The sequence below is a fragment of the Sus scrofa genome, chromosome 2 (genome assembly GCF_000003025.6).
Source record: "Sus scrofa isolate TJ Tabasco breed Duroc chromosome 2, Sscrofa11.1, whole genome shotgun sequence".
NCBI lineage: Eukaryota > Metazoa > Chordata > Mammalia > Artiodactyla > Suidae > Sus > Sus scrofa.
Genome location: NC_010444.4, coordinates 61819316 through 61837723, shown reverse-complemented (window position 1 = coordinate 61837723; position 18408 = coordinate 61819316). Strand labels below are relative to the sequence as shown.

At 46.4% G+C, this 18408-nt stretch overlaps 1 protein-coding gene across 5 annotated transcripts; it reads left to right on the top strand.

Annotated features, from left to right (window-relative positions):
- Positions 2037 to 17877, top strand: LOC110259328 (phylloquinone omega-hydroxylase CYP4F2-like). 5 transcript variants are annotated; one of them, XM_021083598.1, is made up of 13 exons: positions 2037 to 2222; positions 2492 to 2690; positions 4560 to 4704; positions 6468 to 6521; positions 6614 to 6741; positions 9757 to 9878; positions 10631 to 10901; positions 11866 to 11932; positions 12087 to 12216; positions 15312 to 15445; positions 15542 to 15606; positions 15765 to 15847; positions 16249 to 17877. In XM_021083598.1, the coding sequence occupies exons 1-13, from the start codon at positions 2206 to 2208 to the stop codon at positions 16424 to 16426; spliced, it is 1593 nt and encodes a 530-aa protein (XP_020939257.1). In that variant the 5' UTR covers positions 2037 to 2205; the 3' UTR covers positions 16427 to 17877. The 5 variants fall into 5 exon arrangements, 4 of the variants coding, with proteins under 4 accessions (XP_020939257.1, XP_020939258.1, XP_020939261.1 ...); XM_021083599.1 differs by lacking the exon at positions 6468 to 6521 and having other exon boundaries at positions 2043 to 2222; XR_002341605.1 differs by lacking the exon at positions 15542 to 15606 and having other exon boundaries at positions 2065 to 2222.

The window sequence follows — 18408 nt, the reverse complement described above, 5'->3', positions numbered from 1 at the left end:
TAGAATGCATCCTACCCCACTGAGGGCTTTGGGATCCTCCACCTGATACTTCCAGCCAGTTTTGGGGGAGGGAGTTTTGGGGTCTTCCTAATATCCTACCGGTGTCAGGTAGACTGCGTTCCTCCTAGTCTCCTGCTCAGTAGTTCTTCGAGGAGTCTCATCCTTCAAGTTCTCTGTCACCTGAGACCTCTCCGCAGGGCACATCTGGACAAGTTCAAGAGAGGGCCAAGATGGGAGCTCTAGATGCTTTGGGTGGTGTATCCTGGATGTGGGAGGATGGTCCATGTGGTGATACAAGGGGGTCAAGATATCTTCCTACTAGGGTCACCGTATTGCCTGAGATTCCACCATGAGAATTATCCCTGGATTGATAGGGCATCGTCCCTTATGAATGCAGACGAAGGAGCGTGGCGTAAGGAAAAGGCTTGGGCTTGGTGGCATGACAGATGTGGGTTGCTTCCAGCTCTGCAACTTAGCTAGAGGCTTGCCCTCTTTGGGCCTCTTCTATGAAACAGGTCTCTTCCCTCCTTCCATCACTTGGGTCTCTCTGCCTGATCCCAGGGTGCAGGCCCAGAGCACTGGGGGAATGTGTGATGTATTATCTTGCTGGCAAAACTCCTGGCATACAGTGGGTTTACTTTACGGAGAGCAGCTAACACACATAAAGAGTACCTGACACATAGTAGGTTGCTTCATGTAGAGTACCTGGCATATTGTAGATGCTCCCTGTGTGGTATGTTTGACACTCAGTGGGAATGCTAAATGTAGAAAATCTGTAATACAGTAGATAGGATTTGTGTAGAGTACCCAGCATAATGAACATTGCTCAGGGAAGGTTTATTTTATGTTGAGCACCTGATACAGAATAGGTGCACTTATGCAGGGCCCCTGGCACACTGTAGGCATAGTGTACACAGACCACCCAACACATAATAAGTATGCTTTACATACAGTACCAGCAAATAGTAGGTGTGCTTTATGTAAAACATCTGGCACTTAGTATGCATGCCTTGTGGACAGTACCCAGCAGATGGTAGCCAAGATTTATGCATCTACCTAGCACACAGTAAATTCACTTTATATAGAACACTTGGAACATAGTAGGTACCCTTCATGTAGGCATGCTTTATGTAGTTTCTGACACACTGTAGGCATGCTTTTTGAGGGAGTCAGCACAGAGTAGGCACTCTTTCCATGCAATTCTCTGCACAGAGTAGGTTCACTTTGTTCTGCGTACTGGTACACAGTAGCACAGGTACTAACTGACAGCTCTTTCCCTTCACTCTATCATTTGTGGGTCTCCTGACCCTTCCTATCTTCCTGTGGATTCCTCCTCTGTCCCTGTCTCAATGTCTCATCCAACATCTCATTTCCCGAATTTGATGGAACAGCCCATAGTAAGAGTGAGGGTGGTCAGGATTTCCTCCTCTGTCAGGACCCTGTTTTCTCTGGGCCCCTCACAGGCTTACTCTTCATGCCTCCATATGCCCTCTTCCAACTGCGCTCTTTACCCACTGACTCTGATGTGCATAATCCCCAGTCAGACTGGTTTCTCAATTCCTGTTCTCAGCAGTTATGTCTAAACCCAAGCTCTGGGTGGCCTGGAGGTAGGGATTGAACTCCTGCCAGACAGTGTGCCCTGGAAGCCAGAGGCTTTTTTTCCTCTGGCCTGATTCTGTGCCAAGAAATGGTGCATGCCACCCTTCTGGCCCATGTGTGCAGAAGAGCCCCAGAGATGTTTGTCCTGCTCATCTTGAACCTGAACATTCATAAGTTTACCTGCTGCATCCTGACCTTGGAACGGCAGGGGTGTCTGTAAACTTACAGGCTCAGAGTCACCTCTGCCTGCCCCCAACTTGCCTACCTGGGAGGTGTTGTGTTCTGAGGATCATGTGTCCAGACTGTGTGACCTGAGCTAGTTTACAGCCCTCTCTCATAAAACAGTTGGCTCCCCTTCCCCCTCTATTTGGGTAGCGGCCAGGTGGGGAGGAGGTAAAGAGGCTGCGGGGATTGGCTGGCTTAGCCTGGCCCCTGCTAACTTCCCTTAGGTCAGGGGCCAGTGGCAAAGAGTTTCCAGGAGGAAAGGAGGGAAGTTGTGTGGGACAAGGTGCTCCTGACAGAAGGTGCCAGGCTTGGAGTCAAGGGGCTGGGGGTTGTGGCCTGAGGTGAGGAAGGACGCAGTCCAAGGCAGGGTGGTTCCAGGGAATGAGCTGGCCTGGGAGGTGAGTGGACACCAGTGGTAACTACATACTATGTCTATTTCTGTCTCTATCTCTCTGTCTTTCTCTCCCTTTTCCTCTGGATTTCCCTGGGTCCCCCTCCCATCTCTGAGCACTTATCTGCCTGTCTCTGAGCCCTTTTTTTTCCATTTCCAGAACTTATCATCACCCCCCCTTCCCCCTTCTCCTCTTCTTATCTCTGCCCCAGAGTTCACCCTCAAGGCCCTTTGCTCAGTCTCAGGAACTCACTCTCCACACTCTCTGCCCTGCAGGATGCTGCAGCTGAGCGTGTCCTGGCTGGGACTGGAGACAGTGGCAGCCTCACCATGGCTGCTTCTATTGCTGGTTGGGGCTTCCTGGCTTATGTCCCGAGTCCTGGTCTGGACCTATGCTGCCTACAACTATTCTCGCCACCTCCAAAGTTTCCCACAGCCTCCAAAACGGAACTGGTTCTTGGGTCACCTGGGCCTGGTGAGTCTGCAGGGTCAGGGTGGATGGACTTCAAGAATGAATCCCAGGAGTTGGGCTGGGGTTTGGTACAGCAGAGAATGAGGGAGGCCAAAGAGCTCCCTCTTTTTTCACTCATTTATTCCTCTGCTCTACCATCCCAGGCTTTTCCCACATCCTGTCCTTTCACCCCTAGTCTGTTTCTAGGTCTATTTCCTGCCTGTTCCACACATATCTGAGGCCAGGCTGCACAGAGCCTAGTCCCCCAGCCTTTCCAGTCTCCATGATGGCCTTGAGTCCTCCTCAAGGGCAGTGTCCAGGGTGCCTTCTGCAAGCAGCCCTTTTCCTTGGGTCTTCTCATTCTGGGCTACAGCTTCCCCACAGGAATTAGCTAGCTGTCTATAGGGTCATAGCTCCCTACTCCCTCCCCATCCTGAGCACCTTCCTCTTCTCTTACTCCCCTTCCCCCTAGATGTCCCAACGGGCCCATTGCCCAATCTGGGTGAAGTTGGCCCCTCACTTCCCCTTTCAGAAGTTTCCTTAGACCTTCTGCCACCCCCTCTTACCCCCGTGGGCCTTGTGCCCCAGACCTTGACCTTGGACTTGGCCCTGCTCATGATTAAATAAATAGCTAACTGTCCAATGACTTATTGACCATCTTTCCCATTTGAGGATAGTTCTGGGGAGCAGACAGTACAGTGTCCAGTCCAGGGCTGGTGTATGGTAGGCACTCAAAATAAATGATTCATGACCTAGGTAATGAACTTGCTATCACCTCCCTCCGTCAAGGTCAAAGGAATGGGTTTCCAGCTCCTCCCATCTCCCAGTGCTGTTGAGAGAGGAGCACAGTTTTCCTTTCCTGCCTGGGAGGAGAACTACAACTTGGGAAAGGACTTACTGCAATTTTCGTGTTTGTTACTGCAAAGTTCAGAATGGGGGCATGCTGAAGCTCACTGTGAAGATTTCCTGAGACTCAGGGTCTTGAAATGGCCTCAGTGAGCCTTGTAGGCAGCAGGAAAGTTACAAATTTGCTGTTGTTCTGCCTTCCTCTCCAAGGGCTTGCCTGAGGGGACTGGTCTTGGAAGTTTTCCTCCCCCCAGCTCCTCTTGCTGTGTGACCTCAGCTGACTCACTCTCCCTCTCTGGACCAATCTCATCAAGTGCTTTGAATCCTTACCTCGGTGTCCTTGGGGAGAGGGGACTGAGTCACAAAGGTGAATATGACTTATATTCAGCTTCCCAGAGCACCTGGGAGTATTTGTCAGGCTTGAATGGGGTATTATGAGGGGGAGAATGTTTCACCAGGAGGGGACCTTCCCTCTTCTCACTTTTGGGGACTATAGCTTCAGTTTCTTCACTTGTAAATGCACAATTTTGGGGCATGTCCAAGGGTTGTGGCAAGACAGACAGGTTTCAGTCTGCATAAAGCCTGGCCAGCAGAGGGAGTTCATGTGTCAGAGTTGCTGTCCTGATTGATGGGCATAATTCACTATGTCCCTTGGGGTCTGCCAGGATTGGAAGGTCCCAGGTCTGCAGACTATTGACCATGTAAGGAACTAAAGGCCGTGTGAACAAAAGCATTTGAGGACAAAACCCAGGGACAAATCCTGAACCACCATCCTACCCACAAACTTTCCCCATGGGGATTTCCTCCCTGGGATGCCCCAGGGGCATGAACCACTCCCTGGAGGAGGAAAATTTGTCTTCTGGAGCCAAGGTCAGCCTCCCTGTGGGCAGAGAGTATGTCTTTTTCCTGTGCCTTGGGATGTATCCTTGGTACACCAGAGATAATGAGCAGGAGGAGGCAGAGATTCCTTCTGTCTGTGCAGCATCTGACATACTATCCACTGCAGGGGCTCCTTTTGGTGAGTGATGGCCCTTGCCTTGCTTGCAGGTTCCCCCGACGGAGCAGGGATTGAGAGACTTAACTCAGCTGGTGACTAACTACCCCAAGGGATATATGACCTGGATGGGCCCCATCACACCCCTCGTCATTTTGTGCCACCCTGACTTGATCCGGACAATGGCCAATGTCTCAGGTACCCATGCAGAACTTGTGGTGATGGGTGCAGTGGCACATCTGAGGGCTTCTAGCCCCTCCTTGTCAGGTTTCTATGTGGACCTACAAGACCCCAGCCCCTCTTCTCACTCAGTCATCATCCTTTTTCCTTCATGTATTCACCAACCCCATTTCACTACCCCTCCGTCCTCTCGCTGCTGTCTGTACCCCATTGTGGTGTCTTTGTTGAAGTACATTCCTGACCTTGAGGAAATAAATGTGAACAGAGAGGTCCCTGACCTGATGTTGTTAAGAATTGGTCAGAGAAAAATGGGTTGTGGCAATCCAGAGAAGAAACAAGTTTCTCTGCTGGAGTATACTGGAAGACTTCCTGGAGGAGGAGTTCCTGGAACTGGGTCTGGAAAATTGAGCAAAAATTTTAAACCAGAAAGCAGAGTGATACAGTGAGCATCAATAGTATTCCAGGCCCTCTACCAGGCTTTCCCTGAAAATGATTCACAGGCTCAAGTCTGGATCACTGCCCTGCAAGTCCTTCCCTCTGGCAGCCTAGAAGAATGTCAATTAGATCCTTTTTTTTCCTCTCCAGATTCAGAGCTCAGAGGGGGGTCTCCTGTACACATAGGATCTAGCCAGCACCTATGCGGATGTGTGCTGCTGATGGCTTGGACCTTGGCATGCAGTCATCTGCATATTCCATCCCACCTGCATCAAGTTTGTGCTCTTTGCTCCAGGTAGACACCACCCTGGCTAAACTTGCCTGCTTCTGTGGTCTCTGTGCTGTGGTCTCTGTGCTGCCTCCAGCTGGGCAAGTGACCAGGGGGCAGGCAGAGGGGGCTGTGGCAGAGATGCCCCTACTTCTCTCTCACTTGTCTGACCTCTGGTCATATCTGTGTGGTGTCTGATGTATGGCCACATCAGGTCACATTTACATTTCTACCTGGATTCTGGGTATAGCTGGTATGTGCTATACCTGGTGACTCCTGGTACATATTTATGCCTGGTTTAAATGGAGATGGTCTCAGTCACATCTGGGGATCAGCTGTGACCAGAAACAGTTGAGTCATGTCAGTGTCTGTCTGTTTCTTGTTGAGATGCCATTAGAAATTGTGTGTTTTTTCTACTGGTCATATCTGGGTCACATTTGGGCTGTGTTTGAGGTCTGGGCCTCAGGGTCACTCTGAGAAATGCTTGAGACCTTATGTGAGTCTTGTCTGATTCAGGTTTTAGAGTATGTCTTGGTCACACCTGGTTCAAGTCTGTGTATTATCTGGGGCACACTGAGGTCATATCAGATTGTCTTCAGGTCCATGCTGGAGCATGTTGTGTCATGTGAGATTGTGTGATGCATGTTGGGACCTTGTCAGGACAAGTCAACACAGGTGGTCGAGTCAGATGTCTCAATAGATATCAGAATGCAGGGGCAGACGTGGTGTCCTAGGTCTTTGTAAAGGCATATTGTAGAGGTTTGGGATATTATTAGGGGTTTAAAACGTGTTGGACCATGTAGGAGCCATGTGAAGGCATGTTATGTTGTGTCATGTTGGATGTGTCTACCACATAAGGTTATGTCTATGGGCACTGCCTTTTCTCCATTCTGTGTACAGCCTGATCTAGTCCCATCCTCCCTCCCCCCTCCTCCCAGCTTTTGGTGCTCTTGACCCCATGCCTGCCACACTGGGCTTGGAGGGGAAATGTGGATTCCTGGCTGGAAGCCTCCATCCCCTACAAAAAATCCCTCACTTCCTCATCTCCTTTGCCCCTGATGGTTCTTATTCATGTCAGCTGCCATTGCATCCAAGGATGTGGTCTTCTATGAAGTTCTGAAGCCATGGCTGGGTGAGTAACTGGGAGTGAAGGGGATTGAGGACAACCTTGGGGGTCCAGGGGAAGATACTGCTCTTTCCCACTCCTGATGGCTGTCTCTGCAGGGGATGGGCTCCTGCTGAGTGCTGGTGACAAGTGGAGCAGCCACCGTCGCATGCTGACACCTGCCTTCCACTTCAACATCCTGAAGCCCTACATGAAGATTTTCAGTGACAGCGTGAATGTCATGCATGTGAGTTTCTTGAACCCAGGGTTCCACCTGGAGCCTTGGGGCTGAGGGAGACTCAGACATCTTGTCTGGAAATCTGCCTCTTCTAGGTGGCTTGAGGCCATTGTTCTTCCTTTCTGAGCCTCAGTTTCCTGGCCTGTAAAATGAAGATAATGTGATCCCTGCTTTGTAAGTTGGTCAAGATGATGTAGTGGGATCATGCCCCTGACCCACGGTAGGTGCTCAGAAAGTATTAGTTTATACTTTTCCTCACAGAAGCTTTCCAACCTTGAGACACAGTTGATGATTATGATGATGGATATTGTGTAGTAGTTTTTTTCTGTGTAAAAAATCACTTCAAAACAATGTGTTTAGTATTGACAAGTCTGTTAGTCAATTAGCTGGCTCTTCTGGATGTGGTTAGTCATGTATCTGTGATCAGCTGTGCGTAGGATAGTGTTGAGTTGTACCATGAAGGCCTGCAAGGCTCGATAAAGAAGAAAAACCCTGGGGTTAGCCACATAGACATCAGCGGTTTAATGGATAAGGGAAATCTTTCATGTTTGAAGCAAGTTCCTGGAGAAACACCGCACTGTGTGTGGCAAATGTAGGCAGGACATAGCAGAAGTCATTACTACCAGGAGCAGAGGGAGGTTTCCAGCTATAGGGGACTTGACATGAAGTTGGCTCATCAATTACCAGGGAAACCAGCAGAGGAACTTGCCCCTCACCACCCCTTTTATAAGCCACCATGGTAAGAGGTGTTCTGATCTGAATATTGGAACAATCACTGTCTTGAGTGGGGGAAAGTATATAGGCATTTGCTGATTAGGTTCTATGATTAAGATGAAGGGTCAGTCATGAGAACAGGACACGAATAGGGTACAGGTGAAGTAGGGATTGGTTAAGCAGGGGAGGTACAAAGAGCAAGAAGACAGCCATCCTGGGTGGCCTGACCACACAGATAGGAAGCTTAGCTGTGTGGGGTCAGTACTCTCATATCTGGAGCTTGGCTGGCTGTACCTGACCTAGCATGGCCTCAACTAGGGAAACTGGATTTCCTTTCATGGGATTCCTTCTGGAAGGAATCTCTTTCTTTCTCACATGGCAGAGGTGGAGTTCCAACAGACTGAGAGGAAGCTACAATGCCCTTTGGGGTCTACACTAGGGATGATCACCTCATTATTTTCACCAGTCTATTGACTATAGCAAGCCAAAATTAAAGGATGATGAAAATAGACTCCACCTCCTAATAGAAGTTGTCCAAGTTTCACACATTGCAAAGGGTTTGGATATATACTTAGGAAAGTGAAGCTTTGGAGGTAAGGATTTTGTAAAAGGCCTGAGATTTTTCCATACTCGTAAGCTGACAAGAGTCTTGTTATTGTTTTGTGGATTCTGCCAAAAGACATGAGATCCCTGGGTCAGAGACAAGGACAGTTTATTACTCTTGGCACTGTAAAAAGCATGTGCTTCTTGGTGGTTTGCATTCTTCCTCCAAGTCACCAAATCCCATGAGGATATCAGAGATGGGCTTCAATAGATGCTCCTCATTGTACTATACAATGTACTACACTGGGAGAAGTACTAGGTTTAGGGACTCTATGACTTTTATCTCAATTAGAAGCAAGCCTGATATTTGTCTAAGGGGAGATATAAGATCCTTTCTCAAGGTTCTTTGCTACAAACACAACTCTGAGAAATGGCCCAGTGAAAGAGCACCAGGACCTTGCAATTTTTTTTTTTTGCATATCCTGCAAAAGGTGCAGGGGTACTCAGGGCCCATGAAGGAATACCTCTCTAAACATAAGGAATATTTTCCTACTCAATTCATAAGAATGAAGATGACTAAAGCCAGTATTTGTTGTGCCCTTACTTTATGCAATAAGTTGTCCAAGGGCATACAAAATGTAGGAGGCAGAACCAGAATTTGAAGCCTGATCTCCTGACTCCCAGCTCTGGGGATTTCTTGTCCTAATAGTAACAGCTTTCATTCACACCCATGGCTGGTCCTCCTTCAGAATGGTTGACAGGTTCTGGGGGAGCACATCTTGGTGTTTGGATTTGGGGAGGGGTACAGGGGAGACAGTACCCAGCTCCAGCTGTCTTCTTCTCTGTTCAGGCCAAGCGGCAGTGTCTGGTCCTTCAAATCACTAAATAGCGTGAGGATGACACAAGTGGGCTTCAGTAGATGCCTGTTCATAGAGTATGTTGCACTACAGTGAGGAAGAGTACTCTAACCTTTTTTTTTTTTTTGTCTTTGCCATTTCTTGGGCCGCTCCCGTGGCATATGGAGGTTCCCAGACTAGGGGTCAAATTGGAGCTGTAGCCGCCAGCCTACACCAGAGCCACAGCAATGCGGGATCCGAGCCATGTCTCGTGATCTCGTGCTCGTGAGCCTACACCACAGCTCACGACAATGCTGGATCGTTAACCCACTGAGCAAGACCAGGGATCGAACCTGCAACCTCATGGTTCCTAGTCAGATTCATTAACCACTGCGCTATGACGGGAACTCCTAGGGATTCTAGACTTTTATAACCATTAGAAGCAAGCCTGATATTTGTCCATGGGAGCCATAACTTAACTCCTCAAGGTAGTTTGCTGCAAACACAACCCTGAGAAAAGTCTCAGGTAAAGAACATAAGGGCCTGGAAGGATTTTTTATTTTGGAATAACATGCAGGAAAGTGCAGGGGTACTCAGGGCCCGTGGGAGATTATTTCTCTCAACATAAGGGATATTTTCCTAATTAATTCATAACAATGAAGATACTGAAAGCTAACATTTGTCATGCATTTGCTTTATGTAATACGTTGACTGAGAATGTAGGAGGCAGAATCAGGATTTAAATACAGATCTCCTCACTCCCAGCCATGGGAGATTCATGTCCTAAGAGTAACAGATTTCACTGCCACCCAAGCCTGGTCCTCCCTTGACAGGGGTGCCTGGGCCCAGGGGTGCATCTGGGTGTTTGGGTTTTGGGAGGGGCCTAGGGGAGGCAGTACCCAGCCCCAGCCCTTCCTTCTTCTCTGTTCAGGCCAAGTGGCAGCGTCTGGTCACAGAGGGCCACAACCGTTTGGACATGTTTGAACACATCAGCCTCATGACCCTGGACAGTCTGCAGAAATGTGTCTTCAGCTTTGACAGCAATTGCCAAGAGTGAGTCTCATCCCAGGGCCTGGAAACATGAACAATAGACCAAAAGGAGTGTTTATGGGAGGTAGGACCCAGCAGGGCAATCAGAATGGCTTTCCTGGAAGAGGTGGGCCAGGGCTGGACAGGAAGAGGAAAGAGAAGGATAAATCCTTTCAGGTAGGAAGAAATGTTTGATAAAGGGCAGGAGCTAGAATGAGCAATAGGGGTGCAAAAGTGAGGAGACACCTTTGAAATGGAATAGGGTACAGGATTATCTCTCTTAAGAATATTCTGAAGCCATACAAAGAGGATATGAACTTTATCCTGAGGTTTCCATGTAGCCATGGAAGTTGTTTGAGCAGATGAGGGTCTTTCTTGGTCAAAGTTGAGTTTGGATGTCTGACTTGAGAGAAGTCTAACTATTATGTAGAAACTGGATGGCATTAACATGGGATGCAAGGAGACTGAAATAGAGGCTAGACTCATGGACAAGTTGGGAGAGGATAAAGTCTGAGCTGAGTGGACAATTTTGGGTGTGAAGGGGAAGATACTGTATAAAAGAGAGGGGAGAAGAGAAGCATGATATCTAAGCTGTGCTCTGGATACCTGGGCTGTGGAGGCAGCTCATAGAGATGGGATGCAGGGAAAGAAAGTCACATCTCCACTGTGTATCTATGGGCCATGTGTTCTTAGAGACTCAGCTTCCTGATGGGAGGTAGTTCCTGGCTTTAGGTGTTTTAGGTTGTTGTTCCCCTTCATGCTCTCTCATTCTGCAGGAAGCCTAGTGAATATATTGCTGCCATCTTGGAGCTCAGTGCCCTTGTGGCAAAACGGCACCAGCAGATCTTCCTGCACAAGGACTTCCTGTACTACCTCACCCCCGAAGGGAGGCGCTTCCGCAAAGCCTGCCACCTGGTGCACAATTTCACAGATGCTGTCATCCAGGAGCGGCGCCGCTCCCTCCCCAAAGAGGGCATTGATGATTTCCTCAAGGCCAAGGCTAATGCAAAGACTTTGGACTTCATTGATGTGCTCCTGCTGACCAAGGTGGGCTCCTCTGGGATCTGAGTCCAAGAGGTAAAATGGACCTTGACCTGATATAAGAACTTGGACTTGATGCAGAGGATACTGGGGATCCATGGAAGGTGCTTGAGGAAAGGAAGAATGAATCAGGGATATTTTTTAGAGATGACCATGTGGAATCAGCCTGCAGGGGACTGCTAAGTCTGAAAGTTGAGTTGCTAAGACTTCACTTCTGAGCTAAAGTTATTCTACCACAGAGGCATACTGTGTATATATATTATACAAAAGCATCCCATTTATTACTTATAGCAGTAGGAGTAGCCAGAATAGAATCATACCTCCATTTTCCCATCCCCAAATTCCTCTTTGTGTTCCTTGATGCTTTTACCTGTACCTGTGGGTGCATTTGCATCACAAGAAATGTACCTCCAGATTTTGAATTTTTGAACTTATACTCACAGCTAATACATCTACCCATTGTTCCCTATGGAGAACAGAGGGACAAGGAGAGGGAGAAGTTGTTGTGGAGTTTAAACAAATCTTCAGTGAGAAGGCAGAGTCTATAGGTTGTATAGGTTTGTATAACTCATTCCCTATCTCCAGGGAGATAAAGAATCTTGGATTTCCTCTCCTAGTACATGAGCAAATTGGAGCAATGCTCAATCTCTAGCTTCCAAGGCAAGTTTCCATTCAATCGTCCTGTAACTTTTTTTGCCAGTAGCTATTTTCTCAGAAATTCCCCATCACAAAGAAACATACAGATCTTTATGGATCATGAATTTCTTTCACCAGGGACAACATAGGAGGCAAAGAGGTCATGGAGGAGGCTTTTGTGGTAGGGCCTCTGGTTATAGTGAGTGAGGGAAGTCTAGGAGTTCAGAATGCGCTTGGCTTCCTGGATGGATGATGGAGCTTCAGAGATTATCTTAGTTTTGGCTCAGGGGCCCTCAGAGTTGATGTGATTCTGGGAATCTTGCTTCCTCTCCAGGATGAAGATGGGAAGGGATTGTCAGATGAAGATATCCGAGCTGAAGCTGACACCTTCATGTTTGAGGGTGAGGGTTCCAGTGTGGCACTATAGAGGGTACAAGTAGACCCTGGACCAGTCCATCCCTTCCGTTCCTACCCATGGGCCTTACTGGGAGGATGCTGTCCACCCTCTGGTGCCGAAGTAGCCCAGAGACCCAAGCCTGTCTTGCTACTTCTCAGGCCATGACACCACAGCCAGTGGCCTCTCCTGGGTCCTGTACAACCTGGCAAAGCACCCAGAATACCAGGAGCGCTGCCGGCAGGAGGTGCATGAGCTCCTGAGGGACCGTGAGCCTAAAGAGATTGAATGGTGAGTGCGGGTCCACATGACCTTTTTTTAAAAAGTATTAAAGTATAGTTGATTTACAGTGTTATCAATTCTTTTTCTCATACTATCTTCCATCATGTTTTATCCCAAGAGGTTGGATATAGTTCCCTATGCTTATCCATTCTAAATGTAATCATTTGCATCTACCAATCCCAAACCTCCAGGCCCACTACAATCATAAGTATGTTGTCTATGTCTGTGTCTGTTTCTATTTCCTAGATGAATCTAAAATATGGTACAAATGAACCTATCTCATGGCCTTTTGCTGAGCCCCTCTCACTGGCTCTGCTTCTCAGCTGGGGAACAGAGAAATCTTTTTGTTGATTCAGTCATTATTGCTTAATGGGAATAGGAGAGAAGCCTGGACCCAAAGTCTGGTATCCATCATGAACAGCAGGGGAAATTTTTCAGTCTTTTGTGACAGAAAGACCTGGACTTCTAAGAGAATTAGTGACAATGTGCAAAGGCAGGTGATGCCACTCAGCACATATTCAGTAAATGAACTTCCCCTCCACTCCCTTGCTTTTCTCTCTGAATTCACGTTTTCAAACATCTTCCCAAGTGTTGGCTCATCATATTATTTAGTCCAGGATTCATCATATTATTTAGTCCAGGATTCACAGGGAATACCTGGGGATTGAAGTCATTCAACTCCTTTTCAGGAACACCCACATCTTCATCTACTGAGGCCCCATGCATTACCACTTCCATGATGCCACACTGCATCCCTATTCCCAATTCTATGCCATCTCCAATTCTTCCCAGTCCCATTCTGTGTCCTTGAGGCTTTGGGAGGCCTGAGACCCAGCATTTGCCTTCCAGGAGCTCCCAGCCTAGTGGAGGTATAGTCCCAGGTCAGGACACTACCAGTGTACACTGGCAGACCTGAAGTTTAGGTTAAGACAGGCAAAGTTGAGGGTGGAAAAAATTCTTCAGCTGAGACCCTGAATGATGATCATTAGATATTTGGCTGCATTTTGGGTGCAGCTAGTTAGCTCAAGAATACAGGAGGCAAAAATGAAGAAATGGTGGGGAGAGGTTGGGGAGGAAAGGGTAAGAGAGAGGTAGAGGAAGATGGTGATGGTGAGGGAGAGGGATAAGTGAGAGAGGATGTTAATTTGAACATATAATTGACTTGTACATTCAGATTATTTCCTAATATTAACACACAGTATCCCAGAGTGTGGAATGGGTATTAAATTTTAGATATTAACATCATGTTTACGATTTTAATGTACAATTTTAGTGTAGGGTTCTTATGCAAATATTGATCATTTAACCCTTAGATGCTCTTGTTGCCATGGTAAATCATATATTCCATCTAGATTGGGAGACTTTTGTACATTAATTTGAAATAGACATTCATATTTCTTGCTAAATTTAGTTCAGGTATTTTATATCATCACCATTATAATCTTTTCTTTTGTCATTTTTTCTGATGATTATTTCTAATAGAGAAACTAATATTTTGTGGATAAAATTTCTTGCCCAGTGAACATAGTAAAGTGCTAAATATGTAGTCTTGTATCAGTAGGAAAAATAAAGATCATTTAATAAAAGCTCTTGAATACCTGGGGAGCTACATGGAAAAAACTTAATTCAAACTGCTTCCTTTGTCTTATGAGGAAAGAACATGCACATAAATCTAAGACTTAAATTAAAAAACAAAGGAGTCCTATAGTCTCTAGAGGAAACCATGGAAGTTATTTTATAGCTACAGAGTAGGGAAGGTCTTTATTTCTTTATTATTTATTATTTTTTGGCCACACCAGTGCATGCGGATATTCTTGGACCAGGAACTGAACCTTCCCCACTGCAGCAACCCAAGTCACAGCAGTGACAATGCCAGATTCTTAACCTGTTGAGGCACCAAGCTACTCTGTGAAGGTCCTATTCTTAACACAAGTCCCAGGAGATGTACAAAAAATATTGATACACTGTTACATGAAAAAGTTACAGAACAGTGTGTATAGTATATAGTATGCTACTATATAATTTTTTAATGCAAAAAATACCTCTGGCAGAATACATAAAAATAATCAACAGGCAAACTATGAGAAGGGGGAGTGAATGTTGTTGGGCCATGGGGGTGGTGTTTTGTGGCTTTCCAATTTGAACTAGTTAACTATCATCATCAAGGGTTTAAATTGCCACATAGAAAGGAGATTAGAGAAAATGATTTCATCCCCCTTACTACATTTTATCTTCAATGTTTATAAAAGTTTTCCAGTGAATTCTCATGCTTTCTAAGTATAAAATCACTACATGCCAAAAATGACACATTTGCCCCCACAATTCATAGGGCATTACTCTCCTTCTCCACTCCCTGTCTAATAGCATTTTCTGGTTACCTCTAGTGCCATAATAAATAAGAGTAAACATTGAATCTCTTTTGTTTCTTTCTTTTTTTTTTTTTTGTCTTTTGTCTTTTTGTTGTTGTTGTTGTTGCTATTTCTTGGGCCGCTCCTGCGGCATATGGAGGTTCCCAGGCTAGGGATTGAATCGGAGCTGTGGCCACCGGCCTACGCCAGAGCTACAGCAATGCAGGATCCGAGCCGCGTCTGCAACCTACACCACAGCTCACGGCAACGCCGGATCGTTAACCCACTGAGCAAGGGCAGGGACCGAACCCGCAACCTCATGGTTCCTAGTCGGATTCGTTAACCACTGCGCCACGATGGGAACTCCCTCTTTTGTTTCTTACTCATTAGTATTTTTGTTTAGCTGTCTTGTCATAAAGAATATTTTATTTTTATACAGATTTATATACTTTTTTTGGTTGGCTTTTTAATGTTGTGTTTTATTCAGAAAGGCATCTAGAAATATCTGGCTAAATTTTGTCTGGTGCTTCTGTCATATTACTTTTCTCTATTTCTTTCTAAGAACAATTTTATTGAGATATGGTAGATAGAGAAAAAGATATACATATTTACTATATAAGACAATTAGTTTGGGGATATTGGATCTATCTGTGCTTTCATTATAGGGAGAGAGGGTCTTATGGGGCAGCAGGAGGGATGGGGTGTATGTGTGTCTCTGTTTTTGCTCCCTGGGTAATTGTCATGGGGTTTCCTCAGGGACGATCTGGCACAGTTGCCCTTCCTGACCATGTGCATCAAGGAGAGTCTGCGGTTGCATCCTCCCGTCACTGTCATCTCCCGTCGCTGTACCCAGAACACTGTGCTCCCAGATGGCCGGATCATCCCCAAAGGTGCCCAATATGAGCAGGGGAGGAGGTTCCTGATCAGGAAGAGGGGCTGAACAGGCAAGGAGGAACTAGTCCTGACTGGCCCCTCCTCTCCCACAGGTGTTATCTGCCTCATCAGTATTTTTGGGACCCACCACAATCCATCAGTGTGGCCAGATCCTGAGGTGTTTCTCTCCCCCCGCCCCAATCCTTGTCCACTCCCTTTAGGGGACCTGGTGGGGGGGGCCATAGGGTTCTGATTTGGCATATCAGACATCACCTCCACCCACGATAAACATCTCTGCCTCTCCAAGGCCAGCTTCTGTCTTGGCTTTGCCCTCAGGTCTATGATCCCTTCCGCTTCGACCCAGAAAACATCAAGGGGAGATCACCTCTGGCTTTTATCCCCTTCTCAGCAGGGCCCAGGTGAGGGAAGTGAGCATCTGAGGTGGAGATGGGGTAGTGGGACGGGGATCTGGGACAGAGATTCCAAGCATGACTGTGGGGGCAGGGAAGAGAGAAAATTGAAGGTGGTCAAAGTTCTGGCTGTCCTTCCCTCTTCTCTCTCTGAGGGTTATGGGTAAGGGTCTAGGGAATAGGGGTGGGCCCAAAGAGGGGTCCTCAGTATGCTGAGATCCCCTGTTCCCCTGTCTGAAGGTCTGAGTTGGGGACGAGTCTGGGCCAGGCTCTGGGGCTTTGCAAACCCAAGTGGGTTTCCCAGGAGAAGTTCTCTATTTCTCTAGGATGGGGGTTCTGGGCAAGATTCTGGGCAAGTGGAGCCTGGGTGAGACTCCTAGGTGCAGTCATACCCCCATTTCCACTCTCAGGAACTGCATTGGGCAGACGTTCGCCATGACTGAGATGAAGGTGGTCCTGGCACTCACGCTGCTGCGTTTCCGTGTCCTGCCAGACAAGGAGGAGCCGCGCAGGAAACCAGAGCTAATCCTGCGGGCGGAGGGTGGACTTTGGCTGCAACTGGAGCCTCTGAGCGCTGGCCAGCAATGACCTACCACCTCTGGGCCTGGGATCCACCCTGACCCTACACACCTCACTTTGCAGATTCCCAGGAATAAAACTGCCACCTCTACCAGAACCTCATTGTGAGCCAGAAGGGGGCGCTTGGGCATATGATGATCCAGGCAGGTGGGTGTAGCTGTGAATGTGGAGGAGGGGAGCTGTCTGCTGGTATGGTAGCTGGAGCTCCATCTTGGATTGGGAGGACAATACTCCTTAGGGAAGGTGGGGCAGAGAGCTAGATGCCGTCAGACAGATGACTTTGGACACACCACTCCCTGCCATTATAGTACCAAGGTCACCATCTCAGTCTACCCTTTACTAGATGTTTCACATGGGGAAAAGCATTTATCTCTCTAAGCCTCAGTTCCTTTATTATATAGTAGTAGCTGCCTTCTTACACTGTTGTGGAGGTTGAATAAGCAAGCACATGCAAAATGACTGACTGAAAAGAAAATCATGGACTTGGAGAATAGACTTGTGGCTGCCCGATGGGAGAGGGAGGAAGTGGGAGGTATAAGGAGCTTGGGGTTATCAGATACAACTTAGAATAGATTTACAAGGAGATCCTGCTGAGTAGCATTGAGAACTATGTTTAGATACTCGTATTGCAACAGAACGAAGGGTGGGGGGAAAATGTATACATGTAAGAATAACTTGATCCCCATGCTGTACAGTGGGGAAAAAAACAACAAAAAAAAAAAACCCCAAAGTGACTGACTTATTGTCTGGTAAGCATCAGTACTCAAAAGGGGTGAATTTCCTCCATTCTTTTTGCATCATTTTCTCAAATTAAAAGTGTTTTAAAGTCATAAAAATATAGATAAGTTTGGGGAAAAGTGGAAACCTACTGTTGAAGAAACCTGTCAATAGAAGGCTCAGTAAATTCAAAATCTCCCTAGTTTACACTTGTTACGTAGTTTCAAGGGGTTTGAGGTGAAGCTAGCCTGAAGCTAGGAACTGAAACAAAAATTTTACCTCGAGAGGCATGACCAAGGACTTCATTTTCATCTAGATCTTCTAGGAAGTGGAGGTCAAGTAGATCCACAATGGTGAGAGGAAGGTGGAGGGCCAGGAGTGGTCCTACTCATTCAGCACCTGGCTCAGCAGCTGCCCCATGATTTTGCTTCATTCAGCCTATAGGGGTCATCACTGCCACAGCCATCCTCAGTAGTCAAAAAAAAAAAAAAAACCAAAACCAAAACAAAAAACCTTTTTTGCCCAACTCCTGCCAAACAGTGTTCTATTCTCCATCTCTGTAGGCTGGCTTCTTTCACTTAACAATGCATTTACAATTCTTTCATGCAGTGTGTATTAATACTTTCTTTTTATTGCTAAGTAATATTCCATAGTATGGATGGGACATGTTTTCTTCACCAGTTGGAGAAAATGTGCATTGTTTTCAGTTTTGCGATGTTATGAATAAAGCTACTATGAACATTTGTGTACAAGTGTTCATTACTTTTGGAGTGGGATGGTTGGGTCATATTATATGCGTATGTTTAACCTTAGAAGAAACAACCAAATTATTTCCAAAGTGCCCATGTCATTTAAAAATTTTAAATTTAATTACTTTTCCCAATTTTATTGAGATGTAATTGACATATAACCTTGTGTAACTTTAAGGTGTACAACAGATTAATTTTATACTTTTATACAATTAGGAAATGACCACAATAGTGCTAGCTTACGATCTCTTCCCCGTCCCCTCATCACATAGTTGCCATTTTTTTTATTGTTGTGAGGACATTTAAGATGTCACAGATAAACAGGTTTTTTTCCTTCTTTCTGATGGCTAAATCATATTCCATTATATTTATATACCATGTCTTCTCATCCATTCATTCACTGATGGAATGTAAACAGCTTAGTAGGTTGTTTCCTTATCTTGACTATAGTCAATAATGCTACAGTGAACGTGAAATGCAGATTTCTCTACAAGATGCTTATTTCTATTTCTTTGGATAAATACC

What these genes read in the sequence shown, in the direction of transcription:
- LOC110259328 (XM_021083598.1), top strand. An exon ending in TGACACCTTCATGTTTGAGG is followed by an intron (nt 11,933 to 12,086) that starts GTGAGGGTTCCA and finishes GCTACTTCTCAG; the next exon opens with GCCATGACACCACAGCCAGT. An exon ending in TGGCCGGATCATCCCCAAAG is followed by an intron (nt 15,446 to 15,541) that starts GTGCCCAATATG and finishes CCTCTCCCACAG; the next exon opens with GTGTTATCTGCCTCATCAGT.